Source organism: Dermacentor variabilis, chromosome 5 (genome assembly GCF_050947875.1).
Source record: "Dermacentor variabilis isolate Ectoservices chromosome 5, ASM5094787v1, whole genome shotgun sequence".
NCBI classification, from domain to species: domain Eukaryota; kingdom Metazoa; phylum Arthropoda; class Arachnida; order Ixodida; family Ixodidae; genus Dermacentor; species Dermacentor variabilis.
Genome location: NC_134572.1, coordinates 15,034,814 through 15,062,811, shown reverse-complemented (window position 1 = coordinate 15,062,811; position 27,998 = coordinate 15,034,814). Strand labels below are relative to the sequence as shown.

General features: G+C 46.3%; 2 protein-coding genes across 3 annotated transcripts in view; one reads left to right on the top strand and one right to left on the bottom strand.

The window, feature by feature from the left end:
• Positions 1-24,984, bottom strand: part of LOC142582284 (ATP-binding cassette subfamily G member 4-like) — a 124,813-nt gene extending 99,829 nt beyond the window's left edge. The window contains exon 1 of one of the 2 annotated variants that reach the window (XM_075691790.1): positions 24,899-24,984. The gene's annotated coding sequence lies outside the window, so the exon portion shown is untranslated. The remainder of the gene's footprint in view (positions 1-24,898) is intronic. The other variant, XM_075691791.1, reaches the window with a different exon arrangement.
• LOC142582288 (uncharacterized) lies at positions 2-26,727 on the top strand. The gene is made up of 3 exons (XM_075691797.1): positions 2-447; positions 7,846-8,831; positions 24,922-26,727. Coding segments are annotated over exons 1-3 (1,557 nt in total). The 5' UTR covers positions 2-445; the 3' UTR covers positions 25,491-26,727.
• Positions 26,728-27,998: the final 1,271 nt, after the last annotated feature.

Sequence of the window (27,998 nt, the reverse complement as noted above, 5' to 3'; positions counted from 1 at the left end):
GCTTTTATCGGCTCGTCGGCTCGGCAGGCAAACAGTCTCTCCTCGAGCAGACGACGCGGTCGCGGCACCGTCTATCACGAGCAAGAAAAAAATATTTTCTTTGTCTGCACGCTCCTTTCATTCTCGGAATTATTATTATTTTAATTATGTCCACGTCTCGTCATTGCGCTTCTAACCTGCGCAAGTGTCTCGATGTGCCTGAATTGTGTCTATCCTGCGTCGGCTTCGACGACTCGCCACTCTCTGTCCTTCTTTAGTGCGAACAAGTATAGCTTGTACAACGTGCTCCTGTTCCACTCCTTCGTCGTATTTGCCTGGGATATTGCAGCTAAGGAAGCACGTCGGTTCTTCGGCATCTGTCGCCGACGTGCCCGACTTTTGCGTGGTTGCCAATTCCTCTCGCCTAGCAAAACGTTTTCCGTCTTCTCTGCACTACTTCACTGTCATGTAAGTGAAACAACTCATTGTTACTTTTCGCTGCACATACGACTTAATTTCAGCGGCCAGTTGCTTTATAACACGAAAGTACGAGCGGATTTATTTGATTAACTTCTACGCAGTGCCGGTAGTGCGTGTTAGAAGGGAAAATTGTCTGAATTTTGAACATTGAGTGTCACAAAGTGCATGCTTTTTAATGCGTAAGCATTCGAGGGCTACTTCCCTCGGAAGCCTGTTCGTTCGTTCGTCTGTCTGTAACGAGTGACACGATGTGCTCCATATATATACATGCGGTCCTATGGGGGCATATATAAGAATGCCTTATGACTACCAATGACTACTGACATTTCTGATTATGACTATATATGTTAATATAAAAGTAAGTTTTATTGTTTGTTTGTACGCGTTACTAAATAAACATCGCTTAGATCATCAATAACCACCACAGTGCAGGTTTTAAGGAGAGACCATAAATTTCTTGCATGTGTTGAAGACGCCTAACAGGAACTAGCTTATACCCACATAGTGCAAAGTGAAACGTACTAGTAAGTAAAAATTAACAAGTCTTTCATTCTATGCAGGTGATATTTGTGGTATTCATACACGGACGCAGATTATGTTTCCGCCTGTTTTCTGACCATTTTCGTCGCATCACCTTCTTTCTATTTCCGGTTTCTGGCAAAAAAAACTTTTAAAATAGCAAGTAGAAGCAAAAATACGTACTAAGTAGTGAGAAAATACGTGTTCTACAACTAATGTTGCGAGAGCGGATTCAGATAGTATCAGAAATTAGGTGTAGAATGAAGATATAGAGAGAAGCAAGAAGTGGCAGTGAGGTCAACCAGACGCATGTATGGTTTGCTACCCTGCACTGGAAAAAGGGGATAAAAAGGCTCAAATATAGAAAGATGTGAAAACAGATAGAGTGACATAGAAAGCAATAGTTGCGCTTAAACGCGCGCAGCGAGTTTATATAAACGGTCGTAGAGACCTGTAGACTTGAGGTGTTGTAGCAATGCACTCACTGCTAACTGCGCCAGCGACGCGCGACCACAGTTCAAGCACCTTCGCTTCTGCATATGTTCAAGCATACGTCGCCTTGAAGAAGAGAAGTTAACTTGTCGAAACGTTGGCTCCTGCTTTCACCTTGTTCTCGTTTTGCTCATCGTCGTGAATTTCCATCTCCTGCCTTCGCCCTGTTTTCCCTCGTTTCTTAAAGTTAGCTTGAGTCTAGCCGGTTTAATGTTGCCCAGAGAAGGGAGCCCGAGACATTTTAGCGGGAACACAGGCAGAGGAAGTGTTCGATATTTTCTTCGGTCCACAAGTGGCACACATATGGGTGTCACCCGTACCATTTCGGTACAGAGTAAGCTTTTGTAGATGCCATCCCAATCCAGACGTGGAATGTCGCATCGCAGCGACAAATTCTTGATGGCAGTTGCAGCTTTAAATATGCATCGATGACGCTTGGAAAGACTAGGAGACGACTAATAAATGTACTTGATAGTTTGAGCCAGGAGGAAAAGCTTCATTCCAGCATCTGTTAGGGCTTTTATTTTGTGAGAATAACCTATAAACAGTTGTTCGCTGTAACCTGCCTGCATCAATTTTCAAATATGTATGGTTACCCAAACAAACCAGGCAGAAAATTAGCATCTCATTAATCCCTGGTAACACAAGCAACTGGTGCAAATTTTAACAACTGCTGGAGTTATCCGCGCCGAAGTCCCGATCTGATTATGAGGCACGCCGCAGTGGGGACTCCTGAATAATTTTCGCCAGCTGGGATTCTTTAACTGATACCTAAATTTAAGTATACAAGCACAGCAAACTCGGAACTACTTATCTGCTGACGTGAAACTTTGTTGATGTTTTTCGCGATAGAAAATACGGCACTTATCTCTTTTAATTCACACAATGAGAAACCGCAGCCGTTATCTAAAGCTTGTGAATCAGCCGCTCTCACGACTATAAGCACTATCACCAAACCGCTTTTGTAGACCCCTGTGGCATCCTTTCTGCAATGCATATGATTGGTTATCGAAGTGCTTAATTAGCGCTGTTGCGCTTAAAGAAGAACAGACTGACATACGCTTTTATTTTGTTGATCTTTGATAAACCGACAATCCCTCTTCTACTTTTCTTTGCAAACAGTCTCCTTCAAAAAAAGTGCGTTGCAGCAAAAAAAGATCGCACATAATTTTTAAGCAACGTGAAAACAACCCGTCAAAGTAAACCTAAAAATGAAATTAATAAACTGCAAATCATGCTAAACTTAGGAAAAGGGCGAACGAAAGAAAGGAAAGCGAGTAGCCCACGGCGGCATTAAAGAAAAGCAAAAAGGCAGCCACCTCGAACGATTTCTAAAGCAAAAAGACAAAAGAAAGAAATCGTGAGGTGGAATTAGAATTGCAAACTAACACGGAAATTTGGGGGACCATTGACGAAACAAATAAAAATAAAAACCGAGAGAACAGTACGCAAGGTGCACACGCTATCTCTGAGTATAGCCTGAATCTTGCGCAAAATGTTAGGTTGAGAAAGAGCAGCACAGCAGAGAGCGCTGCCTTCTGCGTTCGCCCTTTGAGCACCAGTACAAAGTAACGAGTATAGTTGTGAAGTTGACTTCAGACATCCACTGTTACTACCGCTGCTCTTTACGGCGGGTGTTCTCCAGCATGTGTGCTTACATTTGCAAAGACTGTTTCGTTCGGGCTGTTCCCGTTGCTCGTCCTTAACGCTCGCACGCAGACTGTGGTTAGGCGCGCTAGAATACAGCAAGCGTGGTGCTCTGGTCTTTTTCCGCGCTCACTCGATGTATCTGGACGTAACTATTCTCTGGAACAAAGTCAGTTCCAATGGCCCCGTTCTTCTCGGCGGATGCAGCCACGCCTGAGTCGGCGTCGCCACTGCAGCTGCACCGCCTCGCGGCCATGGCAAACATCGTTCGTTTGTGTTCGGCTTCTCGACAGCTTTTGTGCCCCGATTCGTTTCAGTCGCCTGCATACGGCACGTTGTGGTACGTCGTGCTTAGTTTTTTTGGGCACGAAGCTTGTATGCCGCCCTTGCTGTCTTTATAATCTTGCACTCTTGAACAGTGTAAACGCAAACGCGAGATCACGAAACAAATCCCCGATTTATACATACATACATACATACATACATACATACATACATACATACATACATACATACATACATACATACATACATACATACATACATACATACATACATACATACATACATACATACATACATACATACATACATACATACATACATACATACATACATACATACATACATACATACATACATACATACATACATACATACATACATACATACATACATACATGTACTATTATGAGTAATATGAAAGGGAACACAGGAACGCGTAGAAAACACCCTCAGACTCAGCTATATGGGTGATACGCAGAGGCCGTCGTCGGAAACAAAGGGGAAAGGGGGACGCTGTTCTAACAACTGTTCGCACTGCCGCCGTGCGTCTGCAAAGTGCGGAACTTCGCATCGCCAGCAGACGGTGATGACACGCTCGATATTGCGTCACTGGTAACTTTTTCGCGCCAAATCGTTGCAAAAGGTTGCACTGTTCCTGACTTCGATATTGATTTATGGCAAATCTTGTAAATCGGGAAAAAATGGTCTTTAAGGGTGAGTTCAAAATAAGTTTATTGACGCTTGCCGAATATTAAAAAGATTTTGAAGCAAATGAAATAAGGCAATAGCGTCATCGCAGCTTATGCTCGCGACGTCCTTTGGTTTGTTCGTTGGTGGCTTAATAACGCGTCATGCCACCGTCGACTTGAACGACGGCCTCCATTCTTTGGGGCAGAGACGCACAGAGAGCATCGATGAATACGGTATCACGCTGAAGGCGCTTCCACTCATGTTCTATCGCTTCCCATAGTTGGTCGGAGTTCGCCAATTTTAGCGACCTCTTCGAAATGTTGACTTTCATACGGCCCCAAACGTGTTCTATAATGTTCATGTCAGCACCCTTCGCGCACCACTTAAGTTGCATTACCCCTCGCTCTTCCAAAAGGAGCGCCACGTCCTTCGATGTGTGAACGGGAGACAAGTCCTGCTGGAAAAAACACCCATCCGGGTACGACCCGTTCAACACCTAGGGGATCATCTGGTGCTCGAGCAGAGTGCAATGCGCAGCACTGGTGAACCTCCCATCAATTCTCACCAGTGGGCCTAGGTCTTCGTGGGAAATCGACCCCCAGACACGCGTCCGCTGGCGGCCTCCTACTGGGTATTCTGCGGACTACAGCGTGTGTTTGCGGTCCGCCACACTCTCTTTCGTTGGTCCCAGCGGCTCGAGAACGTGAACTCATCAGAGAAAACTACATACTTGCACTCGCTTTCGCCCCAGCTGCGGTGTTCAGTAGCGAACCTCAGGCGAGCTGCTTTGTTGGCTGTGGTAAGCAGAGGTTTCTGTGCGGCGATGAGACTTCGCAGTCCTGCTTCTCTAAGCCTTCGTCGTACCGTGCTGTCGCTCAAGTTGTCCAAGCCAAGAGCATCTCGAACGTCCTTTGCACTTTGAAATGGTTTGTCGCTGACGGCAGCCACGGTGCAAAGGTCTTGGTCGTTCATTGTTGATCGGGGTCGTCTGCGGTGCGGCGCATCGTTTATGCGTCCGTCGTCTCTGTAAGCCTGGATAATCCCGTTGACCGTTTTCAATAGGCGGCCTGTCACGAGAGCAATATTGCGCTGCGTATAACCTCTTTTTGAAATTTCTAATAATAATAATATTTGGGGTTTTACGTGCCAAAACCACTTTCTGATTATGAGGCACGCCGTAGTGGAGGACTCCGGAAATTTTGACCACCTGGGGTTCTTTAACGTGCACCTAAATCTAAGCACACGGGTGTTTTCGCATTTCGCCCCCATCGAAATGCGGCCGCCGTGGCCGGGATTCGATCCCGCGACCTCGTGCTCAGCAGCCCAACACCATAGCCACTGAGCAACCACGGCGGGTTTTGAAATTTCTATTATATCTTCCCGCTGTTTAAGAGGTACTCGAGGCATCTCGAGGCTACAAAATCAGAGTTGACTGCTCTGCGGTGGCCACTGCAGTGTGCTACGTGAATTTTTCTGAACGAACTTCGTGCAACAAAGTCGCACGAGAGACAGTTTATCAACGTTCTTTTTAATTTTTCTTTATTCTATTCCTCTGTCGTCATTGGTTCGAGCGCCGCCGCTGTTCGAGGTGCCACTGACAACCGGGTGTGTCGACTCAAAAAATCGGTTTGAAATACAGGGCAAACTTAGTCTAAGAGTGCTATCAAGTGGTCGCGCGAAGAAAAAAAAGAACGAAAGAAAGAAAAGAAAATGAATCGGTGTAAGTCATTGGCGACGACTACCGTCTTCTCGGCTGTCAGACGATCCATGACGTAAGCTGCTCCTTTGTAGAAATGCCAGCGTGGTGGGAGTGCCAACAGTTAGTGGAAGAGCGCCCTCCTTTCCCCCCTTTGTTTTTCACATCGCCATCCGCGTATCGCTCCGAGTCTGTTTCGAGGCTGTTTGCTACGCGTTCCCGTTTCCATTCATATTGCTCATGATAGTACATGCGTGCATACATGCACACACACTTACGCGCAGAGAAAGACGACTACTTTCGTCATTTCCGAGCTTCTCGACTGCGACAGTTTTTCTTCTTGTTTCTTTCCGGTACTGTCTTACTTTTTCCCCCTGCGACTTTTGATTTTGAGATAAGATTGTCAACCATGCAACTCCGAGTTAAAAGCACAAATTATCAAATACAATGGCTAATGAGGTGCACCTTTATTTGATTAGCCTATCTGTCGTACACCTACTTTCATTATTATCTTTAACGCCACCTTCGCAACATTGCCTTCGTGCAGTTGACCCGTTTCATTCGCGATTCCACTGAGTGGGCTAACAAGACGTCCTCATCGTTGTCAAACATCCGGTCCTCAGCGTAATTCTTCAAACTGGCTGAGGGGATATAAGCTGCGAAGCTCGCTCATAAAGAGTCTAATAACAAAGCAATAAGCTAAGATAAATTCACATTCGTAGCAGTGCGATCTGGCTTTAAATATTTGAGATTACATCGCCGTATAGTCAAGTGTTCGACGAAAACTCGTCTGGCGACGAAACATACTGGTGTCAAAAGAAACGTGCGCTCGCCTAGAATAATAGAAAAATAGAGAACATGACGTTTCGAGCCCCTGTAATGAAGATATAAGCATGGGCGCGCGGCCATTTATGCGTAAGGCGGCGCAGAGTACGGGTGTATATCTCGGGAAGATTACCCCACGTCCTGTTTATCGTGCGTCCAGTTGGTTGAATGTAGTATGATTCTGAAAGCAAACGGGCAGATAAGTGTTTCGCTTTTGCGTGATGGCTGCCGAGTCCCAGATAATGCTGTGTCTGGTTAGTTCGTGATGTTCCGCCAGGGCGTTCGCGGCTGTGTGGTCCTTGGCGACGTCATTCATGTGTTGTTTCAAACGCCGTTTAAAATTTCCGCTCTCACCGATGTACGACACGTCACACTCATTGCATGGTCTCCTGTAGATCACTCCCGAGTAGTCCGTGAGCTTCAAAGCGCGAACCAGCTGTTCGCCAAGGTTTCGGGAAGGCCCGTGTACTTATCCTTAGGTGCACGTTTAAGAACCCCAGGTGGTCCAAATTATTCTATAGCACCCTCCCTCCTCCCTACAACGTGCCTCATAATCAAATCGGGGTTTTGGCACGTACAACCCCATAATTGTCTTACTTTTTAATAACATATCGCCCTGAGCGTCTCCACATGGCAGATAAATCATCCGGCTGAGCACCACCACAAGAACACGCACACATTCGGTTTGTATGTTTCTCTAAACATTATTTCGTTTGCTGAGGCAACAGATTAAACAAATAACTGATGTTTCCTCGAATAATCATCGAATTCACGTGTCGCTATGAGCGACGTCACAGCACTTCGAGGTACGTAGGCACACTTGCGCGATAGACGTCGACTCTGCGGCTGGGAGTGCGGCGCCCGCGAGGAGAAGGGCAAAGTACGTTTGGTTTGAAATTTGAGCTCTTTCCTCGGCGCTTAGGGATGTAAAACTTAGCGGACACGATCTTTAGCACGCATTTTACGCACTGCTCTTGTCAGCTTCAAATAGCCAGACATGGCGATGGGCCCTTTAAGGCAGCTAAAACAACCCTATGAACCCGTTGTGCAATGCCTTATCGGGCTCTCGGGCTACTTCTACAAGAAGAACGTTAGCTCAAGCACAGTGCATGCATGATCAATCCGGACGCACGATTCGAAGCTTCGTCGTTCATCTTCGAGTTGAAGAAAACGGTTTACAGCTTTGGTATATCTGACTTTCACTTTTCATTTTTTGTTTTCCTTCGCTGCAGGCCTTCTGCACTTACCCTCCTAGTAGCGGCCTGGCTACTAGCGATAAGCCATGTGGGTTCGGATGACCCGGTGCCTGACCTCTGCAACCTCATTGACCAGCCCATGTACTGTCGTTGCGACGCCAGCGATGCGGACGAAGTGACCGACGTCACGTGTTACGTAGGACGAAAGCTGCCGGATGACCACGTTGTTTTTCGATCGTTCGAACGGCAACCGAGCGTCACTTCTGTAGCATTCACTGCCTTCGGCAGCGACTATCAGCTCGACTTTGTCCCGAAGTTGGCATTGCTCCACACGCCGCACGTGGAGCGGCTGAAGGTCTCCCAAGCCGAGCTCGGGGACGTCAAGCCTCACTCGTTCCACAACCTCTCGCGTCTCGCCGTGCTCTCACTGGACTCGAACGAGATTACGAGCTTGGACGCCGAGGCCATCGCGGACCTTCCCCGCCTCAAGAAGCTCGAGCTCGGAGACAACAAGCTGAGGAGGCTGCGCGCCGGCTCCCTGAAGAACCTGCCCTCCCTGACCCACCTCTTCCTCGAGCGCAACCAGCTGGAGGTCGTCGACGATGGCGCCTTCGAGGATCTGGGGGCCCTGCGTGAGCTGGAGCTGAGCGATAACGCCATCGAGAAGCTGAGCGAGGAGAGCTTCCGCGGCCTGGGGCGCGTCGCGAGGCTCGACCTGTTCCGCAACAAGCTGACGCGCCTCGAGGCCCGCGTGTTCGGCGGCATGCCCCAGCTGGCCGAGCTGGACCTCAAGTACAACGCGCTGTCCGAGGTCGACCCGCTGGCCTTCGAAGGGCTGCCGCAGCTGACGGTTCTATACATGTCGTACAACCGACTGCGCGTGCTGCCCGCACACATGTTCCGCGGGGCTCCCAACCTGGTGTCCTTGGACCTGTCGCAGAACCAGCTGCTCACGCTTACCTGGAGGACGGTCCAGGACCTGGCGAAAATCGATGCCGAGTCCTTCGACATGAGCCTCACTGGTGAGAGGGGGCACTCTCTTCCAGTTTGTGGAATTTTCTTTCTTCGATGCATTGATTCGCTAAGTGGTTATTCTGACACCATAATGTTAATAATGAGCGCATACATACGGATGTAAGTATAAGCAAATGAATTCCTGAAAATGCCCACATAGGGAAAGTTTTAAGAAAGAGAAAACTGGCAGCCACTCGAAAATAGCACTAAGCTACAAAGGAAACACACACGGGTCTCCCAGAAAGTTTCGCAGTTGAATAAAAATTTGTTCTGGTTTGGGGGATCGAAGCCGAGCCTAACGCCTTTTTGGAGGCTAGCAAATGATAGCTCCATTTCAACTAGCCCAGACCTTCCGGCAGCTTGAACCCGAATTTAACTAGAACCCTTTTACACGCACGCACGCACGCACGCACGCACGCACGCACGCACGCACGCACGCACGCACGCACGCACGCACGCGCGCGCGTATGTTAATATTCGTAGTTAAAACAAGATACCATGGACACGACTCCATAGCTTCCAAAGTACTAAAGCGAGCCTTACTTTCCAATAACTTTACTGGTGGTTCGTGCGCAAGAGCTTTCTGACTCTTTAATCGTTCCAAATAGCGTGTTTGTTCCGGGCAGCACGTATGCCAACGAGAACGCGAGCCGCAACGCGCAGCGGTAGTGCACGAGAAAATTTCGCCCTCGTGCTCTTGACCTTGAGAGCACACGGAGACCCGGCATGCGTGAGACCCGACTCACAGAACAGCGGCCACGGGGAGGTGTATACAAACTCCGTCCGCTACGGCAACCCCATCCCCACGGTGAGCCGGCACGCTTGTGGGCTTGGGCGAGCCTGTACACAATGCACCCGTGCCGACAGATTGGTTCCTGTCGCCGTGCTTTCCAAAGGCAAGCGCTAGCACATGAGATAGGCTAGCCTCCTTTCCGTGGTGGACGGGCTCTCTATAACCGGCGCAATCCTTCCAGGCGCAACAACCAATATAGAAACCCCAGGCGGTGTTCCGTGCCCTTTCTTATTATTCGCGGCGTGTACAGCGAGTTAGCCCGATCAAGTAAGACCAGAATCTGCACGCTGCGAACGCGAGAAGCACGCGAAAGCAGCAAAACGTTTTCTGAGACGCATTGTGCTTCTATTTTCTGCCCCTGCGCCCGGCTGTATATTTTCTATTATATATATATCTATTATCTATTTATCTTCTATTTTCTGCCCCTGCGCCCGGCTGCGCCGCCTCTCCTTTACTGCCACGTCCTGCATATACAGGGTGTGTGGCAGAGCTGCGTGGGGCCTGCCGATATAACACACAGTCGGCTACGCGCGCTGGCGCGTTCGAACACGGGTAGTCGTCATTTTGGTCCAGCCTCCGAGCTATTACGTGTGTTATTGGCCACGACGCAACGAGAGACCGTGACTTCACCCCGCCGAATATGTTTACGCCGCGTGGGTCTAGCAGCGAAGCTCGCCGTATCGTTTTCTCAGGCAGTCTAAACAAAAGAATAATCGGTGCTTCATGACTCAGCTGCTCCTAGCGTCGGCTGTCGCCTCCGATCTCTCTTTAGCTCATCCTTGGTTCGTTTTCTCTTGCTTGCGAGATCCTTTGGTTAAATATTATTCTTTGTTCTTGACGCAGTTATCTTCTTCAAGTTGTTCTATCTGTCTCTTGAATGTCTTGTGCGATCAACTAATAGAATGATAATTGCAGCTTCTTGCGCCTCGCCGGTCAGAAGGCTAGCACAAACAGGGCCCACACTGTTGGCTTCTCCTGCGTGCCTTATTTCTTGACTAAAGAAAATATTTCTCCGAGTCCGCGCTATAACATCTGAGGCGTTTTCTTTTTGTTTTTTGTACTGACAAGCTTCCGCGTGCATCTTGATTTACTTTGCTTGATACTCCTGCCACCTTCTCGACGTCTATCGTGTCCCATGCATGTCTCTGTCGAGGAGAAAACTAGACCTCCAGACTGACAAGTGTGTACACACAATGCGTCCGCTGGCGTTGTTCGTTTCTCGACTTGTTTGCTTGCACGCTGCCTGCACCACGTTGTAATCTGATTATACTGCCTGAAACATACTTTCGCCCCGCTTTGAACAGTTTCAGGTGAAGAATTAACCAATTCAGAGAAAGACGTTTACGAATAGAAAGAATATACAAAAAAAACCCTCAAAGGAAGGTCTGCGAAATACAACAACAGTCCTTACGTACAGCAAAGAAAAAAATTGCAGCTTCGCCCATAATGCAAAGCAGTGACGCTAAAGCAGGTGCAATATTGTGCACGGTAAGTTTCGCCCTGTTTTGTGCGACACTGGCGTGCTGGGCATAGAGTGCGCTTAAGTTAAGTTGCATCGGAGGATATGGCATCGGTGCGCGCACACACATATATCGGAGATTATAAATTGTGCGCTTACATATACCTAGCTGGCGTTGTTCAATAATTGTGAAACCAAAATTACTTGTGTCCGTGAATTATTAATGAGGAGTTCGGGATGATTCTTGAAATTAAAGGAAGAAAAAAAGAAAGACACGCGATAGCCATGAGAGTTGACTTTGCAGTTGGTGACGGACAAGGAAAAGAACAAACTACGGGAATACGAAACTCGCTGGCAAGGTATCTGATGCGCCACCGTCATTATAATTATACGATTAAAACCACGTTCGTGTAGTCATGTCAGTCGCCGAGGTTGCCCCGTGTCATGACATGCAAGACGCGTCATGTTGCAACCTTCAGTGTTTGCCGCGTAACAGTGCTTTAAAGTGCACAGATACTGAAGTCATACCTTTAGTCTACTACGCTTGCATGGATTGTACATGTGCACTTCATATTCTTACTCTTTTTCATTGTAATCTTTTTTTTTTATGTCGTGTGGAAGCATTACTTTAGCTTCGGTAGCTTCGTGACATGAAAGAATAACACTGATTTGCTGGTTAGTTCTGACGTACAATCGGCGGTAACGCTTATGGGGCACACAATTATAGGGCACAGGGGACAATAAGCCAAATTTCCGTGAATTCTGGCCCGTAGGAATCGAATTAATCCAATTTCTAGCAGTCTTTGTGACCAAGCTACTCGGTTATCCATTTAACTAGTCGCGTGACGCATAGACAGCGGAAACTTACGCTTGTCGTGGGACCCGCGTCTCGCATAAACTTTTTTAGCCGCCTGTATACCACAGCTGCAGGAACGCAACGAAGGACGCCGTAATCGAGGGCTTCCAGTTAATTCGGTCACTTATGGCTCCTCGGCGTGTCACAAAATGCCAGTACAGACGCACCTTTGCAATATGTCCTCAATGCAACGCGGCCGCCGATCTCGCGTTCTGCAGTCGCAGGCCACAGCGCCTGATCTACCACTGCCGCTGTCTGACGATATCGTGGGCTACCCTTTCTCTGAGTGTTTTTCTTGTCATTTGGTCTTTTCTGCCTTCTGGCTTTCTTTCCCGTGGTGCAGTTTTCCTATTCTTTTTAACCGTTGAAAATTATTGATACATCAGAACGTCATCTAACTGATACCGATTTCCTCGCCAAGAGCGCGGGTGCACTCAGCATCTGTATAGTAGCAAATGCGGAAGACACTTTCAGAGATGAGAGCCTTGCAAGATGTCGCTCTCGTCTTGCACTTTTCCGAGCGTGAAAAAAGACAAACAATCCGCGCAGCGTCCAGTTTCCAGAGGAAGCTCCGGTGATTTCGATAAGATGGATGAAATGGGCAAACGCAATCCGTCAAAATCGCGCGGGGCCAAGCAGAGCACTCACAATGCGTTTCCCATATACGTTCGTGCAAATGTTTTGTTTGTTTAATCTGCGCCATCTTAGAGAGCCCCGTTTACCCTCAGTTTTTCGCAATTCTTTGATTTCTCTTCCGATTCTAGCTTTCTTCTGCCCAACTTTTGCGCGGTGCCATCGCTTCACTATCGCGTTCCCTGCTCCAACAACGTTCCCAAGTCCCAACTTCTGTGACTGCCGCTATAGCGTTAGGTTTTCAGAGAGCCCAAACGGTGCATCGCTGGGACCCTTATAATTTCGTTCGAGCGAGCATTTGAGATAATACACACCGTATCCACTTGAGTAATGTACAGATCCACGGCTCAGGCAATCACAGGCGGCGTTTGTTCTGAGGGTAACAGAACATGACGGGACACAGACGTCCTTGGTTAACCTCCCTGTCTTTCACTCTTCGTTTCTCTCTCTCTCTCTCTATCTCTCTCTCTCTCTCTCTATCTATCTATCTATCTATCTATCTATCTATCTCTCTCTCTCTCTCTCTCTCTTAATAGCGCTGTATGGCGAAGCAAGCATTGCTCACCCGCCAGCCCTCTCATCTCCCAGCTACTTCTTTCCCTAATAAAATAATTCACAGTCGAAATGCACAACACTGAAGGCCTAAGGCTTTGCGCACAGACACAGTTTGACCGGTACTGGTGAAATTATGATTAGAGTTTAGTTATATTTTACCAAGGAAGAAACAGTAAAAGAACCTGACGATGATTCGGCGCCCCAGCTCAGAGCCAGTACAGTCATAACTAGCAGCAATGTACGAACGTGCAAGAAAAAAAATGCTGTCTGAAGTATGTTGTCCTCTCATTACAATTACACTTCAGGACAACGCAACGGGACGTAATTACCAAACGGTGTCAAAAACGAACCGTGTGCTCTTGAAGAACACGCATAATACACCACTACTTTTTTATACGAAAACATCAAATAGCCCAGTGAGTCAAAAGGCCAGCATCTGTAGCAGCGAAACGGCCCCTAAATTCCCATTGGCTGCGACGCCACGCCACGCGCGCGCCTCGACGTATCAGAGCGGGCGAAAGGGAAACAGCCGCGCCCGGCTGTGGCGTGAGGGCGTCGCCGCGAAGCCACGTACGCCACCCTCGCCCTCGAAAGCCTGCGTTATCCACGCGTTCCTTGTCCGCGCAAGCTCTCGCCTGTGTTCTAACTTCGCCTCCGGTAATCGCTATAAAAAATTAATGTATAAAAAAAACAGGATAAATTCAAAAGGAATAACATTGGCGGTAGTGAGTGTCGAAGCTACGACTCCACGCTCAGAAGCCGAGTGTCCACTGGGCTAAAACGAAGGCGAGTTCACTCTGCTTGATGACATAGTGCTACTTCGACCGAAATTTTCATTGCCAAGCCCGGCGTGAGGAAAGCGTTGACATCCATCACCGCGGCTTGCTCGGGAGCGTCCTCGTTAAATTATAAGGCAGTCGGGCAAGGTAGCATGACGTCACGGACCGAAGTGCACCGGCCTTGCGCTATTTAGGAGGCGTTGGCCGAGCGCCTTAACTCACTCGCTTGCCCGCGAGGAGTTCATAACTGGAAGGACCGCTCACTAACGTTCAAGTGGGCATTAAGGCCTTCGCATTCGCAGTTTATAAGAAGTGCTCACGTGTCATCAGATTTTTGTCCACCAGGTATTAGACATAAAATTTCGAAGTGACATCAAACAGCTTTACCGAGATTAATGAAAACCTAGTTATAACCCCACTTCAATTAGCCGCAATAATTTTATATCCGCCCACGATTCATCACCATTGGCAATAGCAATTTAATTGTGCGCAGCTTGCCTAACACAGTAGAAGCGGACGCAACAAAGTGAAGACGCATTTCCCATCAGCGTTAAACTCGCAACGCGAAGTTATCACATGCATTGGCAGGGTTGGCAGCCGAAAAGACGTGACGTCAACGAACGTCCGCCATTATAGCGAGGCGTCATGCTGAACGTTACGGCCCGCAAAAGCCAAAGCGCCGAGATCGATAGAGATTACTTTCTCAGCAAAGCGTCGAAACTGAACCCGCGTCAGCGTCTCAGCAGGCGGCTTTCTCTTTTCACCTTTGGCCAGCTACTGCGCTCATCGACGTTCGCAGAAGAGTGTCAGCGACACTACGGGATAGTAACTTGTTTCTGTCAGCAGTGAAAAAAAAAACTCGGATTTAAGAAAGGAACGGAGAAAGCGAACACATGAAAGCGACGGGCGCTGATTTTATCTGAATTCATTTTTGACCATACTGCAACCGCAAGTTGCCTGATGTCGTTGGAGCTACAGAACAGGAAAAAACTGCGACCTCCAGAAGTGCGTAAACAAATGTGCATATAACAGAGTACACCTCAATACTCTATCACAAAAATTCTGCAGTACCCATAGCATAATTACGCGCCCGTTGGTACTGTCAAAGGTCGCTGTCAGAGAACGCCCGCCTGACGGGCAACGGCTGCGTCATTTGGCCTCGTAAATGTTGCATTGTGAAGCGCACACTGCCCGTGGAATGACAGTATAACGCTGATCAGAAGCAAACGTTTGTTTCGGTTGGCTTCGTGGTTACGGAAGCAACTTAACATAAACCAAGAAAGCCAATGACGCACCCCACAATTTGTGCTTGTTTGCTTCCGAAAACCGTGCGGCCCCATTCCGTCGTTCAATTTGTATTTATTTAGATCTGGTGTGGCTCTGTCCGCTTGGTTGCCATTTCTTCAACGAGTCCATTGATCCGTAATTACTATTCTGCCGCCAATATGAAGAGGAAAAGAAAAATTTTCAGAAGTTCCGTTTCGCCATCTTCAGTTTCTTTTAAATTAACTGGTCATTCTCTGCTTTGGGATACCCGCCGAGGTTACTAAGTGGCTATGGTGTTGGGCTGCTAAGCACGAGGTCACGTGATCGAATCCCGGCCACGGCGGCCGCATTTCGATGGGCGCGAAATGCCAAAACACTCGTGTACTTAGATTTAGGAGCACGTTAAAGAACCCCAGGTGGTCCAAATTTCCGCAGTCCTCCACTACGGCGTGCCTCATAATCAGAAAGTGGTTTTGGCACGTGAAACCCCATATGGGATATGTTTTCCTGAAGCAATGCGAGTACCATGCTAAATTTTCGAAAACGTCCCCAGCTTTTTTCTTTTTCAGTGCCTGTAACATTTTTTTCTTAAGGTTGTCACTGAAAAACGTTCTTACCCATATTTGATATCGTAAGTTTCTCTTTAATTTATGAAATATTAAATAATTTAAACTCATTTTAGAACAGCCTGCTTCCTGACCAGTTCCGCGCATGGAAACGAGAGCAAGAACCAAGCGGGACGCGGTCCCGCCGTGATGCCTTGTCAAGTTGACGAAGAGCGATGAAGAACTGCCGATGTTTAAGGGTGCTCTACTTACTTGGCGCAAAAGGTTCTTTCTTTGTTCTTGAAACATTTATTATTTATCCTATCATTGCACGTCGGCGACGTAGTGCCACCCACTGGAGTATTCAGAGTGACAGGGAGTACAAGTTATAATCTACTGCCACTGTGCCGGAACTACGAGGAACAGAGCGACATTTAGCCCGATACCGCACACTGAAGTTTCAGTAAGCGTGGTGGGCCCGCAAATTCTGAAAACCACCAAATTAAGAAGAAAATCTCTCTCTCTCTCTCCCGACGAGTACCTCGACTCGTTGGGGCTCTCGGCGAGACTATAGGAAATTTCTACAAAAACGGATGGCCTAACGGTTATCCCACCACCTCGGGCTTCCTGATTCGCCCCTACTTCGCTTCTACTGGGCTTCCTCCTATACGGTCTTACTTCAGCCTACTCCTCCGGTCGAACCCACTGGGCCCTCCCTGCCGGGCTGCTCTGATGCTGCTGGGACGACCTTTTACCTTGCTCCCTCCTCTCTCTCTCTTTTAATCCCATCCCCCCCCCCCCTGCTGGCGCTGAGCCGTGCTCCCGCATGGGTTGCAGAAAATAGTGCTAGCCTTTCCTCCTTCCCCACAAGAACCACTTCTCTCTTTTTCTATTTTCTTTTTCTTTACACATACACTCAATCCCAATGGTGATTATAACAGGAGGGCGAACAGTCATGGAAATAGAAAATATATACAAAGTCAATGACGGCATTGCAAAGAAGTGCAGTTATTAGGTCGGCATGAATAGGACGGTTTCTATTAATGTAGAGAGTAATACAATAGTCAAAGCTGTAACATAACCAAAGACTATAATTGAGCCGGGAAAACATTACAAGACCAAGGGCCTCGAAGAAAGAATATGGCATTTAAGATATTCAGCGAGGCACAAAATTTCTCACGATAACCCCACTGACCCTGAGAGGGCGTGAATGGAGAATTATTTCTTTATTAAACGAAAATTTATGGAAATGAGTTACTACACGTTTCTCAGCAGTAAAGTGCTGATTTCTTAAACATAACATTATATGAAACGAGAAACCGGCATAAGGGGAACGTGGCCATGAATTGAACAATGGAGACATGCCTTTACATCCATCATTCGCGATGGCAGTACAAAATCTACGTTAAACATATGCTGTAGAAGCATATAATGTCTGCATAGAATAATCAATGAGAAATGAAAACTTTCGATGCAATGATAAGCTTTGTTATCAAAATCAATGCGCTAATGGGAAATGGCTTCTGACTACCCCTGCGTTGATAAATATATGCAATAATCAAGTCAGGGTCCGACTTTTTGCGTCCACCAATTGCCTAAGTTACAAATGCGCAATTGGAGCTTCGGTTGCTTTGAACTTTGAAAACTTAGGAAAGCTAACAACAGCTGCTGCAACGGAAGACGCATACGCTTTCGTATAATGTGCCATTAACAGTTTTGATGCAGTGTTAATTCTCTCAGGTTCGGTTCATTAACAAAAGCACTGAAATTGCGCCATATGACACTGCTACTCTTCGTAGTTTCTGCTCATTCGTGCGCACGTGTATCGTTTCTTTTTTTCACCTTAACTTTAATAAAGATTACTGTCATACGACAAAAAGTAGCAAAACAATAATGTTTACGTAATTAAGCTGTTTTCTTTAAAATCAGAACGAAACAAAATGATTTCTGTCCAGCATATCCCACCACGTGTGAGGAAGCGCCAAGAAAGTTTGTTCATTTTATATTTCGTTTATTTTGCTTTTATATTATTTTTATTTTTGCCTTACGCTACGTTTATCTCTCGGCTGCTCAGCGTGGTTTCAGAATGATTCAGCGAACATTTTGGCACACAAAAACCAAAACTACGTAGTTTGCAAATTTAATTTTCGAATATTTGCCCCGTCTTATATTTAATTTTGCAAGTTGATTTCCCTCCTGCCAAATCTAGGTTTCCTTAACAATATTAAGTTACACAGTACGACATTTCACGAAAGTGTACAAGAGTGTAACAATATTAAGTTACACTGTACGAAGCACATGCAACAATACTAAAAGGTTCACTAAAGATGAAACACTGCTCAGCAGCTCACTAGTGGAAGAAGAAAAAATGTTCGCGTGCTTTTTACCGAGTCATGCATGAGCAAAGGAAAGAACCTTTCAAGAAACACCAACAAACATCCGAAATGATTTTGCACCAGCGAAGTGCGTTTTTAAAGGATTGTTTTATTATCCATTCGGCGGGAAAATGTCGACATCATTATGAGAGAAAAAGCAGCCAGAACTCAGTGTGACGTCGCAGATTTAAATGTGCTTTCTCGTATTAGAACCGTCCGTTTAGCCACACGATAAGTTCTCGAAAAGTTCCTAGATTAAGCATTCAGTTCTCTCAGAATCTTCTTTGCCGATATTCGATAAACTATACCTGTGTCGACGTTATCAGAATCTATGACGTCACGCCAAACTGCTGCGGGAACTTCGGCACAGCATCGCCCACTCATCTTTCGTTTCTTTATTTTTAATAAAATTTTTGCGTTGTTTTATGTGGCAAAACAACGATATCATTATGAGGCACGCCGTAGTGGGGGACTCCGTATTAATTTTGTCCCTCTGGGGTCCTTTAACGTGCACCCAATGTACGGTGCACTGGCGTTCTTCGTATTTCGACCTTATCGAAATGCAGCCACAGTGGCCGGAACCCGCGGCTGGGATTCAATCCCGCGCACTAAGGCTTAGCAGTGCAACACCAAAGCCACTATACGCCACCACGGCGTGCTTCCCTCCCCCCTCCTTTTTTTTGCGTTTTGTGCCTCACTAAAGCCTCCTCTCGAGGATAAGTTGGCTTTTTTTGCTATATATAATGAAGATTATCAAAGCTCAACCCACTGTTCTTCCTTAGCGTCCCTTTAGAAAGCCCGAGCAGCGCTTGTCATCACCTATGCTGTTGGGCTGGCTGGGGAAAAAAAATTGAACTGAGCTGGTGCTCGTTCCTCATAAATGTGTAGTAACGGTTGCGTAAATTGATATATAAGATGAGTGCGGTCTCGTGCCAGCCTTGTCGTTACTATCATTCCGCTAACTAATCTCGTTGCAGGTAAACATCCTCCCCCCCCCCCCCCTTTAATACTGTACTATCAAATGTCTTTTCGGTTGCTTGGGAAGAAAATACCGACGTCCACTTCCTGGTGCGGCCGCTGCCAGCTTCTCGAGATTCGTCACACGACGCAATCCCTCTCGCAAGCAAGGCGTGCTCGCGCAGGTCGCTCAACCCCCGCTCGGCATTTCTCCTCGCAGCGAGGTGTTTCCACAGGTGTTCAGCAGGACATAAATAAAGAAGGACAGACTGATCGCGTTGCTTTTTGCTTGACGCAAACTCAAACAGGCGTGTTGCGTCTACCTACACGGCGTCCCATTGTCCATCTAGGTATTCTACGTCCTAGCCTTCTCTCGCTGTACCTCTTGATATTCAACCGCACGATGTGCCTGCCAACGCATTTTCGCCTCCCTTCCTGCGGAAGCTAGGGCACTTTGCTCTCGAGCACGCAGAGCACGTGGCTGAAGGCTGTGCGCGGAGACACGTGGACGTGGACGTCGGGGGAAAACGCAATTTTCCCTCCGGAAAGCATTGTCGCGCGCAGCTCTACTCTGGGATACCGGCTAATGCCCCCGTAATCGCTGGGTTCCCTTTCTTTTTTTTTTCTTTTTAAAATTTTCATGACCTCACGGGTGCTTTGTAATATGCACAGTCGATTCGCGGGTATAGATGATGAAAACGTTCGTGTTTTACTTTACAAACTAAAATGAAATTCTGGGGTTTCACCTGCCAAAAATTACGACGCAGTTACGAGGCACACCGCAGTTACAGATCCCGGTTTAATTTCGACCCCCTGCGATTCTTTAGCGAGCGCCCAGTGCATGGGCATCTTTGCATTTCGCCTCCATCGAAATGCGGCCGCCGCGTCGGGGATCTGCTCCCGCGTCCTCGTGCTTGGCATAGCAACATCAAAGCCGCTACGCCACCACAGCGGGTCGTGTTCTACCCACGATTAAGGGGAACCTTCCCCTCGGGGACAACTCCAATTTTCATATTTCAATTTTCACAAAAGACACGTGGAACGCAGAAGGTGATCTTATAAGACAACCACTGAAGCGACTTGCATAAATAATGAATGTATTTGAGAGAGAAAGTTCAATTCTACCGACTTGTGTGAGCAACCTACTCTTTAGTTAAGGCCTATATTTGTTTATTCATTCATTCATTCATTCATTCATTCATTCATTCATTCATTCATTCATTCATTCATTACATACCTGCGTCGCCCATGCGGGCATTACAGCAGGGGGGAGAACATTTTAAAGGAAGAAACAAGTGACCACATACATAAAGCGCGATAACACGCATCATTGGTTTCGATATTAACAATGTCAGGCGAAAGAGCATTCCATTCTCTTATAGATTGAACAAAAACAGAATACCTAAAGACGTCAAAGAAAGCTCTTGGACTTTCAGCGCATGGTCGCGCCTCAACGACGCATAAGTAGGCGACTTAATATATCTTTCTCTCTCAATCCCTGTTTTTGAATAATAAACAGCGTGAAAAATTTTCAACCTCAGATTTTTTTGCCTGTGTTTTAATGCTTGCCACGATAATTTAATTTTACTTTCTGTCATACTTAATTTTCTACTATAGTTATTAAGAACAAACCTAGCTGCTCTATTCTGCACTCTTTCAAGCAGTTCCGTGAAATCAGCCGTGTACGGATCCCAACAAATACAACCGTAATCAAGTAAACTACGAACATAAGTTAAATACGATTGCTCTTTTAATTTATTCGGTAACTGACTGAAGTTACGGCGGAGGAATCCCAATGAACGTATTGCCTTATTCTTAATATGCGTAATGTGCCTGTTCCATGTTAAGTCAGACGTCATTAATATTCCTAAATATTTGTTTTCGTCAAGCTTCTTTAATACCATATTATTCAAGGTATAAGTGCATAACTGAAATGCGCGCTTCCTTGAAAAGGTGACGTGAACACATTTTTGAACATTTAGTGACATTTCCCACGTATTGCACGATGTTCCTATAAGGTCTAAGTCAGTCTGTAATGATGAAATGTCACTTCTGTGTCATTATAGAGTCATCTCTGACTCTATAAATGACACAGTCATCCGCAAACATTCTAAATGAGGCCGTAAAGTTACATTCAATATCATTAATAAAGAGTAGAAATAAAAAGGAGAATAAAGCAATGGTAAGTTTAAAAAGAATCTAAGCGCAGTGACTCTGACCGTAAACAGAGGCCGCACATTTTAAGCCGCATTTGTTCGATCATCTAAGAGAGGCAAATATAATGTATTAGTTTAAATCTAAGGTGAACTTAGCATATAGTTTACGACAGTTTCGCAGACGTCTCACAGGTGGTAAATCTTTCAGAGCAGTATACATTACATAAATTTCGTCCTGTTTGTACAGCCCCGATAGATACAATGTTATCGTTCTTATTAGCAAGCTACCAAATTGTAAAATCAACGCTTAATTTCACTGGAGTTTTCCAATTTCCGGCTGTTTTTGTGAATAAATGATGGCACAACCATAACGTTTACTGCTAATTTAGGTAGATTTCCTACCGTACTAAATTTTAAAAAGAAAGAACGTCAATAAAGTGTAGACTCCGTCGATATTGAGCAAAGCAATTTCTCCGTTTCCAGATATCCAGATAGAGATATCGAGACAAAAATCTGTCATACTTACAATACACACAATAAGGTGTGACGCACGGCCTCATTGTCTATTCTTGATCTAAGGAGTCTTTGTACTCGTTACCATCACGATGGTTTTATTTGTCGCAATTCCATGCATAGGCACGGTAAAAGCAAATACCCTGCGAGCGTCAAGATATCCCATGACCCCCCCCCCCCCCAAAAAAAAAGAACAACTAAGATTTGACACATCTCTAGCGGTTAAGGGCAAACAGAAGATAGTAAGAGAAGAAAATGCAAAACTCAGTATGTTCTCTATCTTTTTTGCTTAATTAAGCGCTGAAAACGGATCAGACATCAAAATTTCAACTAGACCAGCTTTCTGCCATCCGAACGACACTTCTGTGCATAACATCGCTTAAAGAAAAATACTGCACGAACTCCCTAGTGGGACGTGTCAGATAATGAGTAAGCGTTATTTCCATTCGCTCATCTTGCACTCAAAAAATGAATGATTGAGTGGCCAAGTTCGGCACACCATGTCAAGGATGACGCAATGCCCTGCAAGTATTGCAATGACATGTTGCAACTACCTAATTGGCGAAACTAATTAGTTGGTATTAATATTACTGGGCAAATTAAATCGTGAATAATCTGAATTAGGGTTAGAGAATGTAATATTAATTAATCTTCCCTAACATTATTAATCTTAATTTGGCTTATATAATCGTAATTAATCTCAATCAGGATTAAGCCATTATAATTACCTTTAATTATTCTTTACTAATCAGGATCAAGCCAATGTTAATTAGTCGAAATTAACCGTAATTGCTCTTGAGTAGGGTCAACAATATAACCTAAAAATTTTTTATTAACCTTGTTGTTAATTATTAGTCATTCTTAGTAATTCGTAATTGATTGACCTCTATTCGGTTTTTTTACCCTTAAATAATCTTAAAGAGTCTTGTTTAGGCTTAATTACATTTTTCGTAATTAATCATCTTTTATTAACCCTAATAACTCTTAATACCTCTTCAGGACTCACTGTAGACATGTATAGTACTTATCATAAATCTCAGTAATCATGCATAGCCATAAGGCATTCCCATATACAAGGTGTGTTTTCTTTAGTTGCACCAAATATATAAAATGAGAAAAATATAAATCATGGTAACGTTATGTTTACCATTCGAGTGTACGGAGTGGCAGCCTCTAGATACAGAGCAATTTCCACAATTACGTGCGTTTACAGCAAATGAGTACTTTGAGTAATTGCAGCAAATGAGTACTTTGGAGGCCGTCCTCGACACCACCTTGTCCAACGATCAAATTTTGAACACCGGAGTTCACGTGGGAATTGCGCGAACAATTAGTTCCCCTTGGCAGGCTCCTTGAAACCGAAACTGGCTGGAAAAAGTGCCCTGTCACTTCGCCCCCCCGCCTTGCCCCCCGCCTTTCGTCACGTCTCCGAGGTCACCGCCAGTCCGGCCCCGCGAGCAGCTCGCATTATCTACTTGCTGTCTGCGGCTTTGGCCTAGCGCTTCAATACCGGCGGGCCGCCAAATTTACTTCGTCATTCCGTCCGGCGCCACGTTGCCGCTGTAGCGCCGACTCCGCTCTTTGGACGTTTATATATCAGTCTGTAGCGTCAACCATCTGGTATTCGTTTTTTCTTTCCCTTCACTCGGTGAGTTATGTTCCTATCTGGTTTAGTTTACGCGTTTTTATTTACACAACTCGCACGCGCGCGTTTGGGACAGCTGAAGTGAATTTCGACTAAACGTCGTTCTCATCAAAAAGCCTGAAACGGCATTTCGACGGTGGAAGTGGACACGTGGCGCCCAACAGAATGACGAAGTAAATTTAACAGCCCGCCGACATTGAAGCGCTAGGCCAACGCCGCAGACAGCAAGGAGATAACGCAAGCTGTTCGCAGCGCCGGACCGGCGCTGACCTCTGAGACGTGACGAAAGGCAAGGGGGGAGTGACATCGACGACACGGACACTTTTTCCAGCCAGTTTCGATTTCAAGGAGCCTGCCAAGAGGCACTAATTGTTCGCGGAATTCCCACGTGAACTCCGCTATTCCAAATTTGATTGTTGGGATAGGAAGTGTCGAGGACGGGCCCCAAAGTACTCTTTCGCTGTAATCAGCTATTGTAGATAATTAGAAAGTTAATTACCGTAAATTCGCAAACTACGCACGTAATTGCGGAAATTGCTCTATATCTAGAGGTTGCGAGTCCGTACACTCGGATGGTAAACATAAGGTTACCGTGATGTATACTTTGCTAATTTTAAAATTTTGGTGCTGCTAGAAAAAAACACCCCGCATGTACACCCATAGGACCCCATACATGCCTATGCAACGCACCGTGCCACGCGTCACAGACGGACGGACAGACGGACGAACGGATCCGCAGAATTTCGAAGGCAGCAGCCCTAGAATGCTTACGCATTAGAACCGGTACGTATTCCATTGGTTCCGCTAACTTCAATTCGCGAGTGGTCTTTGAAGTGTCAAACATCTACCGCGCACTTTCCAGAGGTTGCAAATGGCTCAACGAGTTGTCACCCAAAATTTCTGAGCTCGACGCACACCGAAGCTGACTGCTTATGAAAGCACCATTGTACCTGCGCCAGGCCAAACCTAGTCAATTCTTCAGTAACTCGTCACGCAGTTCATTGTCAATACGCAAGAAAATAGTTACGTTACGCAGTGCCTCCGCAATAGGCACTGTTCGTTTACAGTATACTGTCGCGTTGCAGTGTCGCTGAAGAACCAGTAGTGCCAGGACTGTGAGTTAGGAATCTAACTCCTTATTCGGCGAGCTTGTGCCCATAAAGACAAACAACCCTGAAATCGCAATGATAGCGGCGAGCACAGTCACCAAATCTGAAATGACAGTCCAAGTCCACGCGCTATTTATGCATGTATCACGCTACATGGGCTACAAAATCGCTCGTCCTGGTTCACATTCGAGAGTGTACCACAACATTCGCGTCGCGCGCAGATGCGATCTGATTAGACACGACTCCCTTGCTACAGAATCCGCGACAACATTAAAGAATTTTCGTTATATAGGCGCGTCCTAATTGCGCCACGATAGCTCCAAAGCAGGGATAATTTTGTGAAAACTGTCACTGACAAAAATCAAAATAACATGCGCGTGACAAGACGAGCTTGCGTATTTGTACTTTGTACTGTGGCAGTAAAGAACACTTACCTTTTACCGACGACGCATCGCAGGCAACAAGTTCAGCTGCGACTGCCGGCTGGCCTGGATTCTACACCTGGAGCGAGCCACGCGGCACGCCAAGTTCCGGAGAGAACTGCGCCACGTCAAGTGCGATTTCGAAGACGCCACTACTGCCCGGGCCAACGCGACCGGCGGCAGCAAAGTGGTCCGGCTGAGCCTCAAACAGCTGGGATGCGCCGAGGACTACGAGCATCCTGAATTAGGCGATCGACCTCTCACGACTGACACTCCCGAGTCCGTGGTGCCTTCAGCGCACCCTTACGATAACGATTACGAAGACGTCAGCGATGACGAGGCAGACGGCGACGAAAGCGACGAGAACTCGCGCGATTTTTCGCTGTACGACAGGCAGCAATCGCGAAAAGAGATGCCTTCTGTAACAAACGAAGTCGACGTCATCCTGAGTCAGCAGAAAGCTCTTGAGAAAGACACGACCGTGCCGTCGAATGTCCATAAGGGTGCTCACGGCACAGCTTCAGAAACTGTGCCGTGCGAGGCCACGACAGTGCTAATTTTCGTTTTATTGTTCTCTGTGTGTGCGCAAGACAGTTGCAGATGATAAGGTTTAAACTGGTGGTGTCTGTCTCTACAAATTGTTTTTCCGAAAAGATAAAATAGATTGCTTGGTGGAGACAGGGTCAGTATAGTGTCGCGATTCCTTTCCCTCGATTGTGTGCCACATTTATCATCCACCGTTCGATACCAACTAATCCCGTTGATAATGCGAACGGAGCGCCGCTCTGACCACGGATGAAGCGCAGCAAGGAATGGCATTGGAATATAATTGTCACATTATCTCGGCCCAGATTCCACAAGCACCTATATTTCCTTACAATTTCATGAACTTGAGTTACTCATTAATCGTGATCACAGAGCTTTCATGGTACTTTCGAAAACATTGATCAACAGCGTCACAGGCTTCGCGCTCCTCTTTAGGATGGGCATCATAAACGATTCAAGAAGCCTTGTTCGGTCTCGTAGATCTGCTGACTAGCTGTTGTGAACTGCCCACTGCTACATTTCCTGGGGCATGCATTGTTTTTCCGCTTGGGTTGCCACTCGGTATAACGTCAGTATGAAATTAAACATAAGCATGCGGGCCCGTTTCATAGAGATACTGCAATAGTGACTTATAAAATATTTTGTCCGTAATCCAACTTTTGTAGTCTTCAGCTAGATCACTGTTCACTTTAACGCCTTCTAAGTACACTTTCGCACATTGCCTTTGTCCCCCGGCACGTCCATAGTAGATGGTGGGCATCCGCTACAGAGGTAGGAGTGCAGCACTTCAGATTCGTCTTCGTGTGGTTGACCCCAATCACAAGTGATGGCTAGTATAAGAGCCGCCCCGGCCCGAAGTCACCGGAGAGTGTTCCTCCACCTGAGAAAGATTGTGGGGAAGGGAGCAGACACGCGGGGGGATGAGGGCTCGCGGGTCATGCCGGAGGATGGATTTTCCGGCAGTGAAAACGGAGTGGAGGTCAGAGGGCGGGAACAGAGGAGTTACGGTTGTCGAGAAAGAGTGAGCAATGCGGTCCACAAGGTCACCTGTTGTGGCCATGACCATGCGCCTGCACCCAGTGGTCAGTAATGTTCATACGTGTAGAATTGGGAAGTTTGTGTACCTGCTCACAAATACGTAGCGTTTTCGTTACTTCTTTGAGATGCTTAATTGCGCCGAAGCTGTCAGTAAAGACGTGGACTTCGTTGATTTTAGGAAAGTTAACAAAGATTTCTATCGCATCGTGTATAGCCTGCAGCTCAAATAATAAAGGGTCTGAAAAGTTCGTTGCATAGTTGCGAGTGGCTTGGATCTCAGGATGTGTAGGACTTGAGAAGGCTATTAGTCTTCCTTTTCAGTTAACCGCCGCGTCCGTGTAGGTACCGTACAGTGTCCCGTAGGTACAGTCATTTCAATTGTTGCAATTGGTTGATCCCGTTGGCGGAGCTTTGTTGTCTTGTTATTGGTTAGTGATGTATACTGCCATGGTGGAAGATTGTCCAAGTTCGTAGACATGGCACAATCTTCATAGAAATAGGAATGGAGCACCGCGACTGTTGGTATGTGCCATCTTTTAAGCTTTCATGCTGTCACTGCTCAACAAGCTCATAAATTGTGTTGAGCTGTGCGTGCGCTTGTAGCCTTGGTACAGGTCTTAGACGAAGGGAGGGCTGTAATTGCTCTCATGGTACTTCTGTTGATAACCTCAATTTTGTCCCACTATTGAGCAAGTCAGTCGTAGGAACGGCGCTTGATATATAAGGTGAGGCTGCAGGAAGGAGTGCATGAGACAACGAGTCACGTCAGTGCGAGGGGGTCAAGTGAACTGTTTCTGCTGATGTTTTGCATATCTTCTAGATCCACTTCACGCTAAACCTCGACTGGTGAACTTCCAGGCCAAGAACCCAAAGCTCTTCAGTCTCAGGAATGAGCAATGAGCCAATCTTGAGATGCAAGTCGCTATCGCAAACTGACTTGCTGACCGGTTTGTTGGCAACCTGTATGTAGCGAGATTTTTGTGACGATATCTAGTGTCCAGCGGAATGCACGTATTCGTGCAACACATCAGGACCTTTCTGCAGTTGTTTACATTGCATTTCAAGGTCTCTGTGAGTGGACCGCAGTTTGACGTCGTCTGCATAAATGATAAATCTTGTATACATATATATTATCGACGTCCTGTAGTTTATACGCTAGAGGCACGAATGCAATATTAAATAATAACGGCGCCAGAACGGAGCCTTGCGGTACCCCAGGGTTTGATGTAAAAGAACCGAATACCTACCCGTCTACGTGTATATAAAATGTTCAGCGGGTTAAGTATGAGTGCACTAATTTCTTCACCAGAAGCGGCAAGCCAACCTTGTCCATGTTTCGTAGAATGGTCTCGTGATTTACATGATTGTAAGCTTTGGCTATGTCAGTATAACCGCCAGAGTGCGTACCAAATGACTGTAAGTTGAGACGTTCAGGACTTCATCTGCCAGTGTAGCTAGGTCATCTTCCGTACCTAAGCACGGCCTGAATCCGATCTGAGTTGGATGGTATTTATGGTTGTGTTCGCCA